At 38.2% G+C, this 15,354-nt stretch overlaps 1 protein-coding gene across 4 annotated transcripts in view; it reads right to left on the reverse strand.

Moving 5' to 3' along the window:
* Positions 1-15,354, reverse strand: part of OPHN1 (oligophrenin 1) — a 240,962-nt gene that overhangs the window by 143,765 nt on the left and 81,843 nt on the right. For all 4 annotated transcript variants that reach the window (XM_025044450.1, XM_025044447.1, XM_025044449.1 and 1 more), the window contains one exon: positions 7,448-7,543. In XM_025044450.1, coding sequence (XP_024900218.1) covers positions 7,448-7,543 — 96 coding nt within the window. The remainder of the gene's footprint in view (positions 1-7,447; positions 7,544-15,354) is intronic.

A 15,354-nucleotide genomic window follows, 5' to 3' on the forward strand; every position in this document is an offset into this window, starting at 1 on the left:
TTGTGATACGGACGTGCAGTGAATTGTCCACATCTTTAAAGTTCTGGTTCCCTTTTGCATAACGTTTTGCTTAGAAATGTCTTCAGCCAAATATCTAGTTTTACTGTGTGCATGAAAAGGGGGCCACCTAATAACCCTGACAAGCTCAGGGGCGGCCCTACAAACCCAGAGACCGAAAGTAACCACAACAGGATTATTGACCATCAAAATCTCTAACTAAAAGCGGGGCCTGGCGGGTATTCACGTCCTAAGCCTGTAGCTTCCTTGATAAAAGTCAATCTTTACCTTAAGTGAGCCTGTTTATTGTCCATGCATCGGAGATAACATACCTTTGGGAGGCCAGGTAATCTCCCCTTCCGGACCCCTCAGGGCACAACGTCCAGACCGCAGCACTAACCACAGACCCCTCACTATCATCTCGTCCCCCGCATACCATCTCTACGTGCTGCAAATGTTAACTGTTAACTCTCCTGCACCCGCTGATGTGAAAAAATGATGTGTCTCTCCGTTTTACTTTTTAGCCAACGTAACTCTCCTTACGTGACCTTCTTTGATTCTAATGTATAAAATAAACTGAAATGCCATTCTCCAGAGCGTTCTCTCAATCCTTTGAGATTTTGCTTCTCGACGATTGTCGTCAGTTTGGCTCAAATGAACTCCTTAACATTCTCTACAGGTTTGGACATTCATATCAACAATTGCTTGCAAGTTTTACCCGCCACGAGACACGAGAACACAAACACAATTCAGCCAAGTTCTGTGCCACTTTATAACAAAGATCGCCTTTCCTCCACCGTCCAATAACATGTCCCTCGTTTCTATCTCCGATCTCATCAGAACGGCCTCCACCTACCGTCCAGATGTCTGCCAATATTCTGTGCCGGAATTGCTTTTAAAACTCCATTCGCAGCGATCTAGGCTTTTTCAATCCCTGTACCTCCAAACTCGTCCAGGCTCTGCGCATTACCCAGTAACAAAGCTCCTTCCACATCTTTAGGTATTTGGTACAGCAGCACCCCTATTTCTCAGTGCCAATTTCTGTCTTACTGAATTTGGGTTGCTATAGCAGAATACCGCCGACAGGGGGCTTCTAAACAACACAGATTTATTTCTCACAGTTCCAGAAACCGGAAGTCCAAGATTGGGGTGTCAGCACAGTCATGTTCTGGGGCGCGCCCTCTTCCAGACTGCACAACGCCAACTTCTCTTGTAGCCTCACATGATGGAAAGAGGGTGAGAGAGTTCTATGGGGTCTCTTACAAAATGGACACTAATCCCATTCATGAGGGTTCCACCTCGTGACCTAATTACCTACCAAAGGCCACACTTCATCATATCATCGCATCGGGGGACAGAAATTCAATACCCGAATTTGGGGAAGACACAGAAAAACATTCAGTCCATTGCGAAGTACAAAGAAATCAAATCTTATATTAGCAATAATCACTAAATAGCTAACCTTCATTTAGGCACTGTGCACACTTGGCATTGATGACCTCGTTACCGTCTTACAGACGAGAAAAATTAACACTCAGAGAGGTACAGTCACTTGCTGAGGTTACACAGTTAATAAAATGCAATGCTACAGTTTAAACTTGGGCTGTCTTACTCCAGAGCCCATGACATTAACTTTTAAACAAGTCAGGCCCTTTGACCAAGATAGATTTGCAGAATTAGAATGAAGTGGCGTAAATAAGAAAATAATACAAATGCAAACATCTCCCTAGTCACGCCACCACATTTAACCAAAACACTCGTCGATCTTAATCTCATAAAAATATTCATTGTAGTATTATTTATAATAGTGAAAAACTGGAAATAAGCTAAATCTCCAACAATAGTTGAATATTATATAAAGTATAGCTCCTATAATAATGATATTCAAATGCATCCACTTATTCATTCATTCAGCAAATAGGCAGGTATTAAGCATCTATTATATGCTAGGCTCTCCTGTGTGTACTAGGAAAAGAGCAGTGAACAAAACAATGTCCTTGCCCCGTCCCCCCATGAAACTTACAAAGAATTTTAAATGACATGAGAAAATGCTTATAATAAAATGTTAGGTTAAAAAGATAAAATTATGTATCTAGCATGAACTAAATTGCATACACATAAAACAGATGTATGTACAAAAAAAAAACAATTAAAAGATAATATGCCGATACATCTAATACAGTGTTTCTGTGCTGGAAACCTTAGATGAATTAAAAGGGGGCTCGGTAAAAATATCTGACAAGTTTAGTGACTAAAAGTAACCACACAGGGTGATCTGATCATAAATTCCTACCTAGGAAGGTCATGGTGCGTATTCACACCCAGGCCTGTAACTAACTCTTTGCCTTAAGCCAGCCCTGTCAATTGTACCCCACTGGCTCCCCACTTTTCACTGGGTGAATTTTCTCTTGGAAACCTGGACCTCTCTGCTTTAGGTAGCAGGTCCTGAATTTACTGGACCTGTTGTAAGAAAATTCTCAAGGAGGATACGGGTTGAGATAACCCAGGGAAAGGAGAAAAAACGGGTTGTTACTTTTACTTTTGGGGTTTTTTTATTGGATTGTTTACTGAGAGTCCAAACAAAATATATGCTAGTTAAATGAGAGACTGAACTCTCTTTAGCTCCATAGAGAAAGAACATTTGCTCTCCCAACATGAATCTGGAGTATACCGAGGTGGCTCGGAATCACTGTGGAGCTGCCTGAGGAAAATTTCCTCTAGGGTGTGAAGTGATCTTACAGGGAGATGCACCACATCTGCCTGGTCTGGGCGCATGCGTGAAAAGGCTGGCTGATCCTCCAAGTTTTTCAGGTTCTACAGATTCCAAAGAAAAAGTAAAATTAACATGGGAAATCACGCCTCCAAGGTCAATAAGCCCATGACAGTCAGCCTCCCATTAACACTCCTGTAGGAAGACGGCTGGATGAGGATCTTTTGATAATCTTTTGCCTCCACAATTAGAAAAAGGCAGCTATGTAATTAGACAGAATAAATAATAAGTGGAGTTACTTGATCTCTGAAGTTTCAAAAAGAAGATTTAGATAGAACATTTAGACACCTATGATGTCGTTTAGGTGGCAACCCAAATATTTGAAGTATTAAAAACAGCTGTCCTTATTTTAAAAATGGGAAGGTCATTTGGAACTTGACTGGTCAAGGACAGATATAAATTGTAAATGTCTCCGAAACAAAATTTGGATCCAAATTGTGTTCTTTTATAAACTAGTGAATTTTCCTCACGGCTAAAAGGTCTCCGTTTCTGTGTCTCTATGTATGCATGCTGTAAATGTGAGATAATTTCCTACTTCTGTATGGTATTGTTAAAATTAATTTAAAGGCAAACACTTACAAGGATAGAGTATTCAAAAGTTCACAGGAATATAGATACTAACTCAAATTATTACTTATTGTCATAGGAAATGACAATGATAGGTTATATATTTTTCCTATTTAATATAAGGAACATTTACATAATACTACATTTAGGGGTGCTTTGGGTCAAGATGGAGGAGTAGATGAACTGTGCTCGACTCCTTCAGGATTGCATCAAAATTACAACTAAATTATACAACAACCATCACTGAGAACAACCAGAAGTCTAGCTGAACAGAAGTACTATAACTAAAGACATATATACAGAAGAAGCCCCCTCAAGACTGGTAGGAGGGGCAGGACATGGAATGGGTAGATGCCACATCCATGGTGTAGACATTAGGACTCTGGAGGGAGGCCCTAGCACCACATGGACTCCCCAGTTCAGGACACCAGTACCAAAAAGAAGAGTCCCCTTATATCTGGCTGTGAAGACCAGCAAGGATTACTTCTGAGAAAGACCAAGGGCTGCTATGGACCGAGCTGCTGCTCTTAAAGGGCCCGTGCACAGGCTCACTCACAAATTCACTCGCTCTGAGCTCCAGTGCAGGGGCAGCAGCTCAAAGTGCCAAGGACATACAGCTAGGAATTCAACTGACTAACTTCAGGGTGAGAGATGGAGGAGCAGATATTGGGTCAATTCTCTCTGGATATAGAAGCGCAGGCAGGCACCATCATTCCTTTGTTGAATTCTCCCCCGACCAGCTGGCTGGCACAGGCAGATGTCAAATCTGTGTCTCCATTAACCTGGCTAACAATGTTTGCCCCGCCCAGGTGATTCCCTGAGACTCCATCCAAACTGACTCACTTGCCCTGCCCAAGCCTCTTCCAGTGGCTCGGCTCATGCAGCAGTCTTTCTCAACATCTCTCAAAGATCCGCAAGTCTCAAACAAGCAGGTGACAGCCTTTGGTGTGGCTTGTAGCTCTTGCTAAGCGGCCCAAAGCCCAACATAGGTGGTGAACAGTCTCAAGCTGCATCGTAACTCCTATGAGATGGCACCAAGGCTGGCTTAAAGAGGCAGCCACTCTTGGCCTGGAACATTGCTTCAACTAAGTGGCCACAAGTTCAGCACAAGTGGCAGCCAGCCTCGGTTCACAGTCCAAATGCTCCCAAGCACCTCCAAGCCCAGTATAAGAAGCAACCAACCGCAGATAACATTTTAGCTCCTACAAAGCAGCCTCAAGCCTGGTAAAAGCAGGTGCTGACCTTAGCCTGCACCGGATACACTCTCAAGTGGTTCCAGACCCAACTCACCCGGTGGCCCACTTCAGAACACAGCAGAGCATCACCCTACCAGCTCCACAAATGATACAACTGAAGGGTGGACTCGGCTGAGAAAAAGCAAAGACCTACAACCAAGATTACTCTATCCAGCAAGGCTATCATTTAGAATCAAAGAGAGATCAAGAGTTTCCCAGACAAGAAAAAGCTCAAGGAGTTCATCACCATCAAGCCAGTATTACAAGAAATGTTAAAGGTACTCAAGCATAATAGATCAAAAATATGAATAGGAAAATATAAGAAACATACAATGTCTCACTAACAAAAGCAAACACAGTAAAAACAGTGGATCGACCAACTAGAAAGCTAGAACGAAGGTTAAAAGACAAAAGTAGAAAGATCATGTGTAATTACAAAAATAAATTAAGGGATACACACAAACACACACTAATAAAAGTAAAAAATAATGACAAAAACATAAACATGGAGGGGGTGAGCAAAAATGGTAACGATTTTAGAATGTGTTTGAACTTAAGGACTATCAACATAAAATAGACTGTAATGAACACGGCTTGGTAGATATGAAGTACGCAGCTACCACAAACCAAAAATCTACAGGAGACACACAAGAAATAAAGAGAAAAGAATCTCAACATTACACTATACAAAAGTCATCAGCATACAAGAGAGCAAGAGAATAAGAAAGGAACACACAAGAACTATAAAAACAATCAGAAAACAATTTAATAATATGGCAATAATTACATATATGTGTACATATATATACGCAGAGATATATATACACACACAGATATATATACACACACACAGATATATATATATATCGAGATATATATGTATATATATATCAATAAGTGCATTAAATGGACTAAATGCTCTAATCAAAAGATATAGGTAGCTGAACAAATAACAATTTGATTGAAAATGGGTAGGGGGCTATATGCCAACTATAATTGAAAAATAAAGAATTATTAAAATAAAAAAAATGGGCAGAGGACCTGAATAAACATTTCTCCAAAGAGGACATACAGATGGCCAACAGACACATGAAAAGAAGCTCAACATCCATTAATCATCGGGAAACGCAAATCAAAACCACAATGAGCTCTTACCTCACACCTGTCAGAATGGCCATCACCATTAAATCAACAAACCACAAGTGGTGGTGAGGATGTGGAGAAAAGGGAACCCCCGTGCACTGTTGGTGGGAATGTAAATTGGTACAGTCGCTATCAAAAACAGTATGGGAGTTATTCAAAGAATTAAACACAGAACTACCCTATGACCCAGCAACTCCATTTCTGGATATTCATCCAAAGAAATCCAAAACACTAATTTGAAAAGCTATATGCAAGCCTATGGTCATCACAACTTTATTTACAACAGCCAAGATATGGATGCAACCTAAGTGTTCTTCCATAAACAAATGGATAAAGAAGATGTGGTACCTATATACAATGGAATATTATTGGGCCATAAAAAAGAATGAAATCTTACCATTTGCAACAACATGGATGGAAGGTATTATGCTAAGTGAAATAAGTCAGAGAAAGTCAAATACTGTATGATTTCACTTATATGTGGAATCTAAAAAAAATAAATGAACAAACAAAACAAACTCAGATACTGAGATAAAACTGATGGTCTTCTGATTGGGAGGGGGCTGGGTGAAAAGGGGAAGGGATGAAGAAGTACAAATTGGTGGTTACAAAATAGTCATGGGGATGTGAAGTACAGCATAGGGAATAAAGTCAATAATACTGTAATAACTATGTACGGTGTCACGTGGGTACTAGACTTATGGTGGTATTACTCCGTAAGGTATATAAATGTCTATTCACTATGTTTTCATGTGAAACTAATATTATTGTATGTCAGCTGTAATTGAAAAATAAATTTAAACATAGCAATAATAATACATTTCATATTTTACTCCTGGGGTTCAGAACTAAGTTGTTTCGGTGATATCACATCATTCATGATGGTTCTGTGCTACAACGTTCTCATCTAGTAAATGCTTCTTCACACTAACTCTTTAACTCAGCGGTCACCAAACTTTTTCTTAAACGGCCAGCGAGCAAATATTTTAGGTTCGGAAAGCCACCCAGTCTCTGCCACTACTGCTCCATGTTACTGTGAGACCGCGAAAGCACCCAGAGGCAATACTGAAACAAATCACTGTGGCTTTGTTAAAAACCAGACTTTATTTACAAAAAGGTAAAAAACGAGATTGGCCCAAGTGCCATAGTTTGCCGACACTACCTTAACTTCATAACAACTAACACAACCACAATCTCCCTTTGTGACATCCTTGAGAGAGAGAGATGTTAACCACGTTTTACATGGGCCAAGACTAAGGCTCAGAGAGGAAACAGCTAGTCACATGGCTCGCAGACCAGTTGTTAAGTTCGGTTCACAAAGAAGATGCAAACCTCCCATCGCCTGAAAAGCTGCACAGGTATAAATGCTAATTTTAAACTTTCTAAGGAATTTGTTCCTTGAAGAAACTTACTCTAAATTATTTTGGAATATAAACCAATAAATCACTTTTTTAATTTATCTTTTATATAAATATATATTTTCGTGAATTAGATTCTTTACAGAAAAATTCCCCTGCAGAATGAGGCATAAGCGATATCTTTTGATTGTTTTCGGTGAGGAAGAAACGAGACTGGGGGCGAATGTTTCTGTATCTTTCCAGAGCGGCCTGCCGGGAGTGTGACACTGGACCAGAGAGGAGAAAGATGCTGAGGTGCCCTGTCCCCACAAACCGAGGAGGCCGCTCCACCTGAGACCGGCCTCGAGAGGCACGTGGCCTCATAGCCAAACACTTACCAATGTTAATCTCGTCATCAGTCAGCGTGTCTCCGATGAAGTCGAACTGAAAGGACTGCAGCGTCTGGGAAAACTTCTGAACAGCTGTGGAATAATCTGGAAAGGAACGGAAACAGGAGAAGTGGTCAGCGTCGCTGTCCTTTGAATGATTTCCTCACTTCCGTTAGGGCAGAGGGGGGAAAAGTGAAAGCAAGTGGTCCCAGAAGGGAGCAATTTACAGTGAATGATGTTAAAAAAAAATCACAGTATTAGGAGACGAGTTGAGAATCCACAACCACACATTAAAGAGGAAAGAGGACAGTTTAGGGAAGTCCCTCTTTTAAGTTCTGGGGCATGTGTGACCTTCGGTCCCTGTCCTCGCTGAGCTGTGCTACCCAAGGCCTGGAAGACCTAAGGCTGTTTAGCTGAGTCTCCTTAAGCCTTTAGGGGCAGCAGTCCAGATGCTTTCTCACCTCCTCACGGAGCAAACAATGGCAATCAGCCCACAGAGAAAAAATCAGCTGGGAGAGCTGGAAGCCAGGTGGTTGTCTGCGTCTCAAGGACCTCTTCCATGACAACATGAGGCACATCTGGACTTTCTACACATTAACCAGATGACAGCCTGGGCTAGGATACTAAATGGCAGGGGAACAAATTTAACTTGCTCACAGTGTATTCACCAAGGGATGCAAATTAAGGAAGCAATGAATGGAAACATCTGAGGGTGTTCTTATTTTTGGTCAATGATGTTGAATTTTATGGTACAAAAGTTTAATGATGATATAAAACGAAAATTAACAATTAGTTACCCTTTGACAAATTATCTTTATTGAAATTTTTTAAATACGACCTTGAACAAGAGGTCCGGCCACCCCTCCACCGTCGCTACTCCGAGTGGTTCTCAGACATGTCCTCTCATTGTCACCTGCAAGCTTGATGGAACTACGCATTCCAGGTCACATCTCAGACCTGCTGGATCAGAAGCTGCGTTTTTAGACAATCTCTAGGGGATCAGTATGCTCTTTAAATTTTGAAGAGCATGGTATCGCCAACTAGAGTAACCCATTAGAGAGCATCCTGGAGGAAAATTCAAGCTTGCGGCTTCTTTGTGGTCCCTTGTCCCTATTTCTTCTTTCACTCCCTAGTTGCGTCATCCTCCACCTTCACATCTATGAGATACGCAGGCTTACTGAGGGTTTTTGCCCTCGGGCTAACAGAAAGGGAGCCCATGCGAACAACAGCATCTATTCCTTTCGATGACAAGCTATCGCGGTTATGCTATCAGGGTTAAATAAACACAATAAAACATGTTCAGGCATTTGGCCAGGACAGATTACCCAGCCAAGAATTGTACCGTCTTGTTTATGTCCCATTTCCAGAAGTATTTATTTTCAGTATTTAGAGCCCTGACCCTCTGAACCAATCATTGGCAAGAATAAGTAATAATAATAATAATAATAATTATTATTATTATAAGGTTATCATGCTTTCTCAAATTTCTACACTTGAGAATCACATTTCCCACTTCAAATCTGGGCCACATAAATGTGAGAGGAGCATGCACACCCTGCCTTCCATATTTCGTCAGCAAAGAGAACAAAAAACTGGCTCCGTGTCTGGAAAAAGATTGCTTTCCTCTGGCCTCCTTGGCCAGCAACAGAGAAGGGCAAGCCCAGAATTCCACATGTGCTCTCTGTTTCATTCAGGGAAATTACATAAAAAATATTCATTATATCTCCCTTTCACACATGCCAGGATTTCTTCAATTTTACTTCAGTCAAACAAGGTACGGTTATTAATCATTCCTCTTTTAGAATTAACTAAACATTTCAGAAACTACAAATAGTATGGTTTTCAGCATTTACAGTATTCTGTAAACAATGGCATGCAGTAAGGGAGGAGTAACATTCATTCCCTTTTTACATTATTTGCGCCATTTCGCCTTCATTTACTCTTCCCCACTATCCAAAGGTGGGTATTACTATCTTTACTTTATAAACAAACCAAAAAAATGGGACAATGCAGATAAAGTACATTCATAAATATGAACAACCATAAACTAACAGCTCTTCATGGGAAGGTATTATTTATTTGGCCTCTGTATTGAGGAAATATACATATTATATATATTTTATATATAATATATATATATATTCATATATTTTTATATATAACTGTTAAATTTTATTGAACTTCAGTACTCCTCGAAGTCCGTAATGTGCTAATGTATTTTAGGAATCGGTCTCAATGTGGCTTCTTCTGTGTGTCCTTAGTTATAGGACTCCTGCTCAGCTAGACCTCAGGCGATTCTCGACGATGGCCGTTCTGTAGTTGAGTTGTAACTATGATGTGGCTGTGACAGGAGGCCAGCACAGTGATTACCTGCTCCACCATCTTGACTGGAAGCCTCATATATTTTAGATAAATGAGATGGGTAACTACTGGATTTCAAAGAATCAACAGAGAACCTAGAAGTACTTCTTGTGTATGGGACATTTCATTGTCCTATCATCCTAAAAGCTAAAGCATCACTCTAAACTGTATAAACTCATCATTTTATCCTCCCCAATACTTACCTCTCCCTGGCCACCAACTCATTATCTTGTAATTTTTCAAACTATCTTTGAGAGTTCTCTCCCTATCACCTTCTAATTTATTGATGTATTTCTATGATGTTTTTCCCTCACCTTTTCCTTATTCTAGAATGTAGTTGGGTAATGCTTTTAAGGCAATTGAAGCTTCTGGGAATGAGGTAGAATATAAAGAGGATTAATTAGTTAATTAATTAATGTTATATATATACCAATTTTCTTTTTGTCACTATACTTTCTATGGAATCATACAGAATATTCTCTTATTTCTAATTTATTTCAGTCTAGACAATGTCTTGGAAATACATCTATGGGAAATCCATTTTTGTGGCTGTATAGTATTCCATTGTGTAAATACGCTATAATTCATTCGTTGCCCATTCAAGAACATTTGTGATGTTTTTAGTTTTTCACTATTGTGAATGAAGCTGTTATAAATCCTCATGTACGTGCCTTTCTGGGACATATGTTTTTATTTATCCCAAGGAATACCTAGTAATCCAATGAATGGTTTCTATGGTTAACTGCTTAACTATATGTTAAAGGTCATGCAAGAAAAGGTCAAACTATCTCCTAAAGTGATTATATCATTTTGTATTCCTATCGACAATGTATAAGAATTTCAGTTGGTCCACATAATTTTTATTTTAATTTTAGTCATTCTAATGAGTATGTAATGATATCTCACCGTAATATTAATGTGCATTTCCCGATGACTAACAGTGCTGAATATCTTAGTATATACCTATTGGACATTTGTAATCGGTTTTTCATGAAGGGCATTTTCACATTCTTGTCTGTTTTATAATTGGGTTGTTTGTCTTATTATTGAGCTATAAGATTTCTTCATATATTCTGGACACAAGTTTTGTCATATACATGTATCATAAAATCCTCTAAATTTACTAAAGCTCAACAGTCTGAGGGCTGTATATTCGAGACAAAAGACTGAATCTTGGTAAGAACAATGGACTGTGTTATACACTGTTATCCTAATCAAATCACCCTCTCTCCAGCTCTATGGCAGCATTGAAAAGCAACAGCCTCACAATCACGGTAGCTATGAAAACCAACAGTTTTGCAGCCACTAGAGAGGACAGAATTGGGTAGGAATTTCAAAAGACTCCCCCCTCAAAGAATTACCACTATTTGTCCAGTTTCACAGGTCCATTCTTAGGGCTTGTTGTTGTCCTGACCCAAAACCCATTCCACGTAAATAGTGCTGCCATCGGGCCAGTCATTAAAAGCAATCATCTGAAGTTGTTTAAAACTGTGGTGGCCTGTGGTGATGCGCAAGTCGAAGTTATCAAGAGATTGACCAAAGCACTTGGAAAAGTAATTAAAGAATGATGAATTGGAGAATGACATGCCCACAGGAAGCTTGCAAAGCTGCAACCTATTCCTAGAAATCTAGAAAGACACATACATGCAAAGGATTGTGTGCACACCCCGAGCTGTGTGAACACCCCCACGAAAGACTTGAGAAGGCCCTAACCTCTCACTTACAGTGGACCTTGAAGCCCCGCACAAGTAGGGAGAGAATGGTAAGGCAGAATTGTAAACTGCCTGGCTAAATGTGAAAGCATGCCATAACACACACATACAGCCCTTCAGCGAAGGCTGGGAGACACACGGCTTCAAAATATTTCATCAAATCACTGTCTAGTCCTTAGCTGAACAGTAAGGAAATCTACCAAAGACCTTAATACAGAAGTAACTTAGGAGGTTAAAAAACAAGCAAACAACAACAGACACAAAAAACCATGGGGAAAGGGGGAGAACCTAATTTCCAGAGTTGTCACATTATATTATTTTAAATGTACACTTTCTAACAACAACAAAAAAATAGGAGCTACACAAAGATACAGGAAATATTGGCCCATACAAAACAAACAAATAAAAAGGTAATCAATAGAAACTGTCCATGAGGAAACCCAGACACTGAATTTATGAAACAAAGTTTTAAAATTTGCTATTTTAAATATGTTCAAAGAATTAAAACCATGTCTAAAGAACTAAAGGAAAGAATGAGAACAATGAATGAGAACAAAGAATGAGAACAGAGAATATCAATAAAGAGTTTGATGTAATTTAAAAAGAACCAACTAAACTTTCTAGAGTTAAAAATTACAAAAATTGAAATGAAAAATTTACTAAAGGGGCTCAAGATTAGATATGAGTGAGACGAAGAAAGAATCCATGAACTTAATGACTGGTCTATTGAGATAGCCCAGTCAATAAAACAGAAAGAAAAGAATGAAGAAAAATCAACAGAGCCTCAGAGAATCATGGGAGGCCATCAAGCATAGCACCACACGCATAATGAGAATTCCCAAAGAAAAGCAAGAGAAAGAGGAAGAAAGAATATTTGCCACATTTGATGAAAAGTATTAATCTGTACTTCCAACAAGCTCGCTTGAAGGAAGATAAACTCAAAGACATACACACCTAGAAACATCACAAACTCTTAAAAGACAAAAGAAACAGAATCTTGAAAAGAAGCAAGAAAAAATGACTCATCGTATACAAGGGATCTTCAATAATATTAACAATTGACTTTTCATCAGAAATTATGAAAGCCTAAAGACAGTGAAGTGACATATTCAAAGTGATGGGGGGAAACTCAGATTTTCTGCCCATTAAAAAACTGCATACTCATGTTCACAGCAGCCAAGAGATGGAGGTAATCCAGATGTTCATCAACGGAAGGATGAATAAAATGTGGTATGTACATAAATAGAATACTATGCAGCCTTAAGAGGGAAGGAAATCCTGTCATACGCTACCATGTGGATGAACATTGAGAACATTATGCTACATGAAAGAAGCTAGTCACAAAAGAACAATAGTACATACATGATTCCACTTATGCAAGGTATCTAAAGTAGTCCAATGCACACATGCAGAAAGTAGAATGGTGGTTACTGGGGGTGTGGGGAGAGTGCTAAGGGGCTTTTTTGATAGGTGGAGAGCTTCAGGTCTGCAAGATAAAAACATTCTGGAGATCTGTTTCACAATAGTGGAAGTACACTTAACACTATTGACCTGTATACTTAAAAATGGTTAACGTGGTCACTTTTATAATGTGTTTTTACCTCCATAGAAACCACTAAACTTAAAAAAAAAACTATCGACAAAATATTCTACATTAAAAAAATTAACCTTCACAAAAATGAAGAGAAAAGTAAGAAATTTCCAATAAACAAAAACTGAGAGAATTTCTTGCTAGCAAAATTGCCCTACGAGAAATACTAAAGGGAATCTTCCAAGCTTAAATCGATGGAAACTAAACAGTACGGTGATCGACAGGAAGAAATAAATGGCACCAGCAAAGGAAATACATAGGTATATACAGAAGATAGAATAAATGCATTTTGTTCATAACTCTTCTTATATATGACTCCAAAGCAAACTCTGTATAGCAATAATATGAAATTCTGGTGATGGGATTATACTGTATAAAGTGTAATTTGTGTGAAACACTAGTACAAAAAGAAAGGGAACGTAACAGCTATATTGGTGAAAGGTTTTTGTATAATACTAGAATTGGTATTAATCTGTCCTACACTGTGTTAAGGTAGGATATGAATTCTAATTCCCAGGACAACCAATAAGAAAATAGCTGAAAATATGTAGTAAAATAAAGAACAAAGTAACTAAAAGGGTATATTAGAAAAATCTTTATTTTACACAAAAGAAGGCAGTTGTGGAAGAACAGAAGCAAAAGAGATACAAGGGCGGGGAGAGACAAGTGAAGGGTTAAAGAAGTACAAATTAGTAGTTGATAGATGGTCACGGGGATGGGGAGCACCGCATAGGGAACGCAGTCAGCAGTAAGGTAATGGCTGTATATAGAGCCAGAGGAGAGAAAGAGCAATCAGGGGGATCATTTTATAAACTATATAAATGTCTAACCAATGTCCTGTATACTTAAAACTAATAATAAATTAAAATTTAAAAAGAGAGAGAGAGATACAATGCACATGGAAAATAAAAAGCAAAATAGCTGACATAAATCCACCTTTTCGGTATTAAACATGAATGTAGGAAAAATTCCAATCAAAGCCAGAGAGCGGTAGAATGAATTTAAAACACGATCCCCTGGAACTTATCAGATTTCGTTAACCAATGTCACCATTAAAAAACAAACAAACAAACAAAAAACAAAAAAACACAATCTCACTATATGATGTCTATAAAACGCTTGATTCAAAGATACAAATACATTAACTTAAAAGATAGAAAATGATTCACTATGTAATCAGTAGTCAAGAGAGAGGAAGAATGTCTGTAATAATATAAATAAATATATACCTTAAGACAAAAACCGTTATTAGAGACAAAGAAGGACATTTACTAATGATAGAAGTGTCAATCCATCAGAAAGCACAATTATAAACAGATGTTCAACTAACAACAAAGACACAAAAATACATGAAGCGAAAACCTGATAGAAATGAAGAAATAGACAAATCAAAAAATAATAGATGGTGATTTCAATATCCCAATTATTCAGCCTTAAAAAGGAAGGAAATTCCGACACATGCTACAATATGGATGAACTTTGAGGACATTATGCAAAGTTAAATAAGCCAGTCACGAAAGGTACCAAGGGTAGTAAAACTCATAGAAACAGAAAGTAGAAAGGTAGCTGCCAGGGCTGAAAGGGGAAATGGGGAGATGTCAGGTAATAGGTATCAAGTTTCAGTTTTGGAAGATGAAAGTTATATCAAGATTGATTACATGACAATGTGAAAATACTTAACACTACTGAATGGTACACTTAGAAATTATTAAGGTCGTAAATTTTAACATTATGTGTATTTTTGTCACAATTAGATTTATTTATTTTTTCATTAAGTTTATTGGGGTAACATTGGTTGTTTATACAATTATATAATTTTCAGGTGTACATTATAATTTGACATCTGTATATTCTATTGTGTGTTTACCATCCAAAATCCAGTTTCCTTCAGCTACCATATATTTGATCCCCTTTACCCACTTCACTCACAATTAGATTTTAAAAAGAGATATACTCAGAAACATTACAGATAAATCAAAATGGAATTCTAAAATAAGTTCGAGTAACCCAGAGAATATCGAGCAAAAAAAGAAAATATTGAAACAGAGAGAACAAATAGAAAACAAACAATGACAGACTTAAGCACGAACATAAATAATTATATGAAAGATAAATGACCTAAATGCACCAATGAAAAGAGACTGGTAGAGTAGAATAAGAAAAAAATACATTGCAACTATATGATATCTATAAGAAATTCACTTGAAATATATAAGTACCTTGAAAGTAAAAGGATGTAAAAAGATACACTA

This window comes from Pteropus alecto, unplaced genomic scaffold (assembly GCF_000325575.1).
Source record: "Pteropus alecto unplaced genomic scaffold, ASM32557v1 scaffold312, whole genome shotgun sequence".
NCBI classification, from domain to species: Eukaryota; Metazoa; Chordata; class Mammalia; order Chiroptera; family Pteropodidae; genus Pteropus; species Pteropus alecto.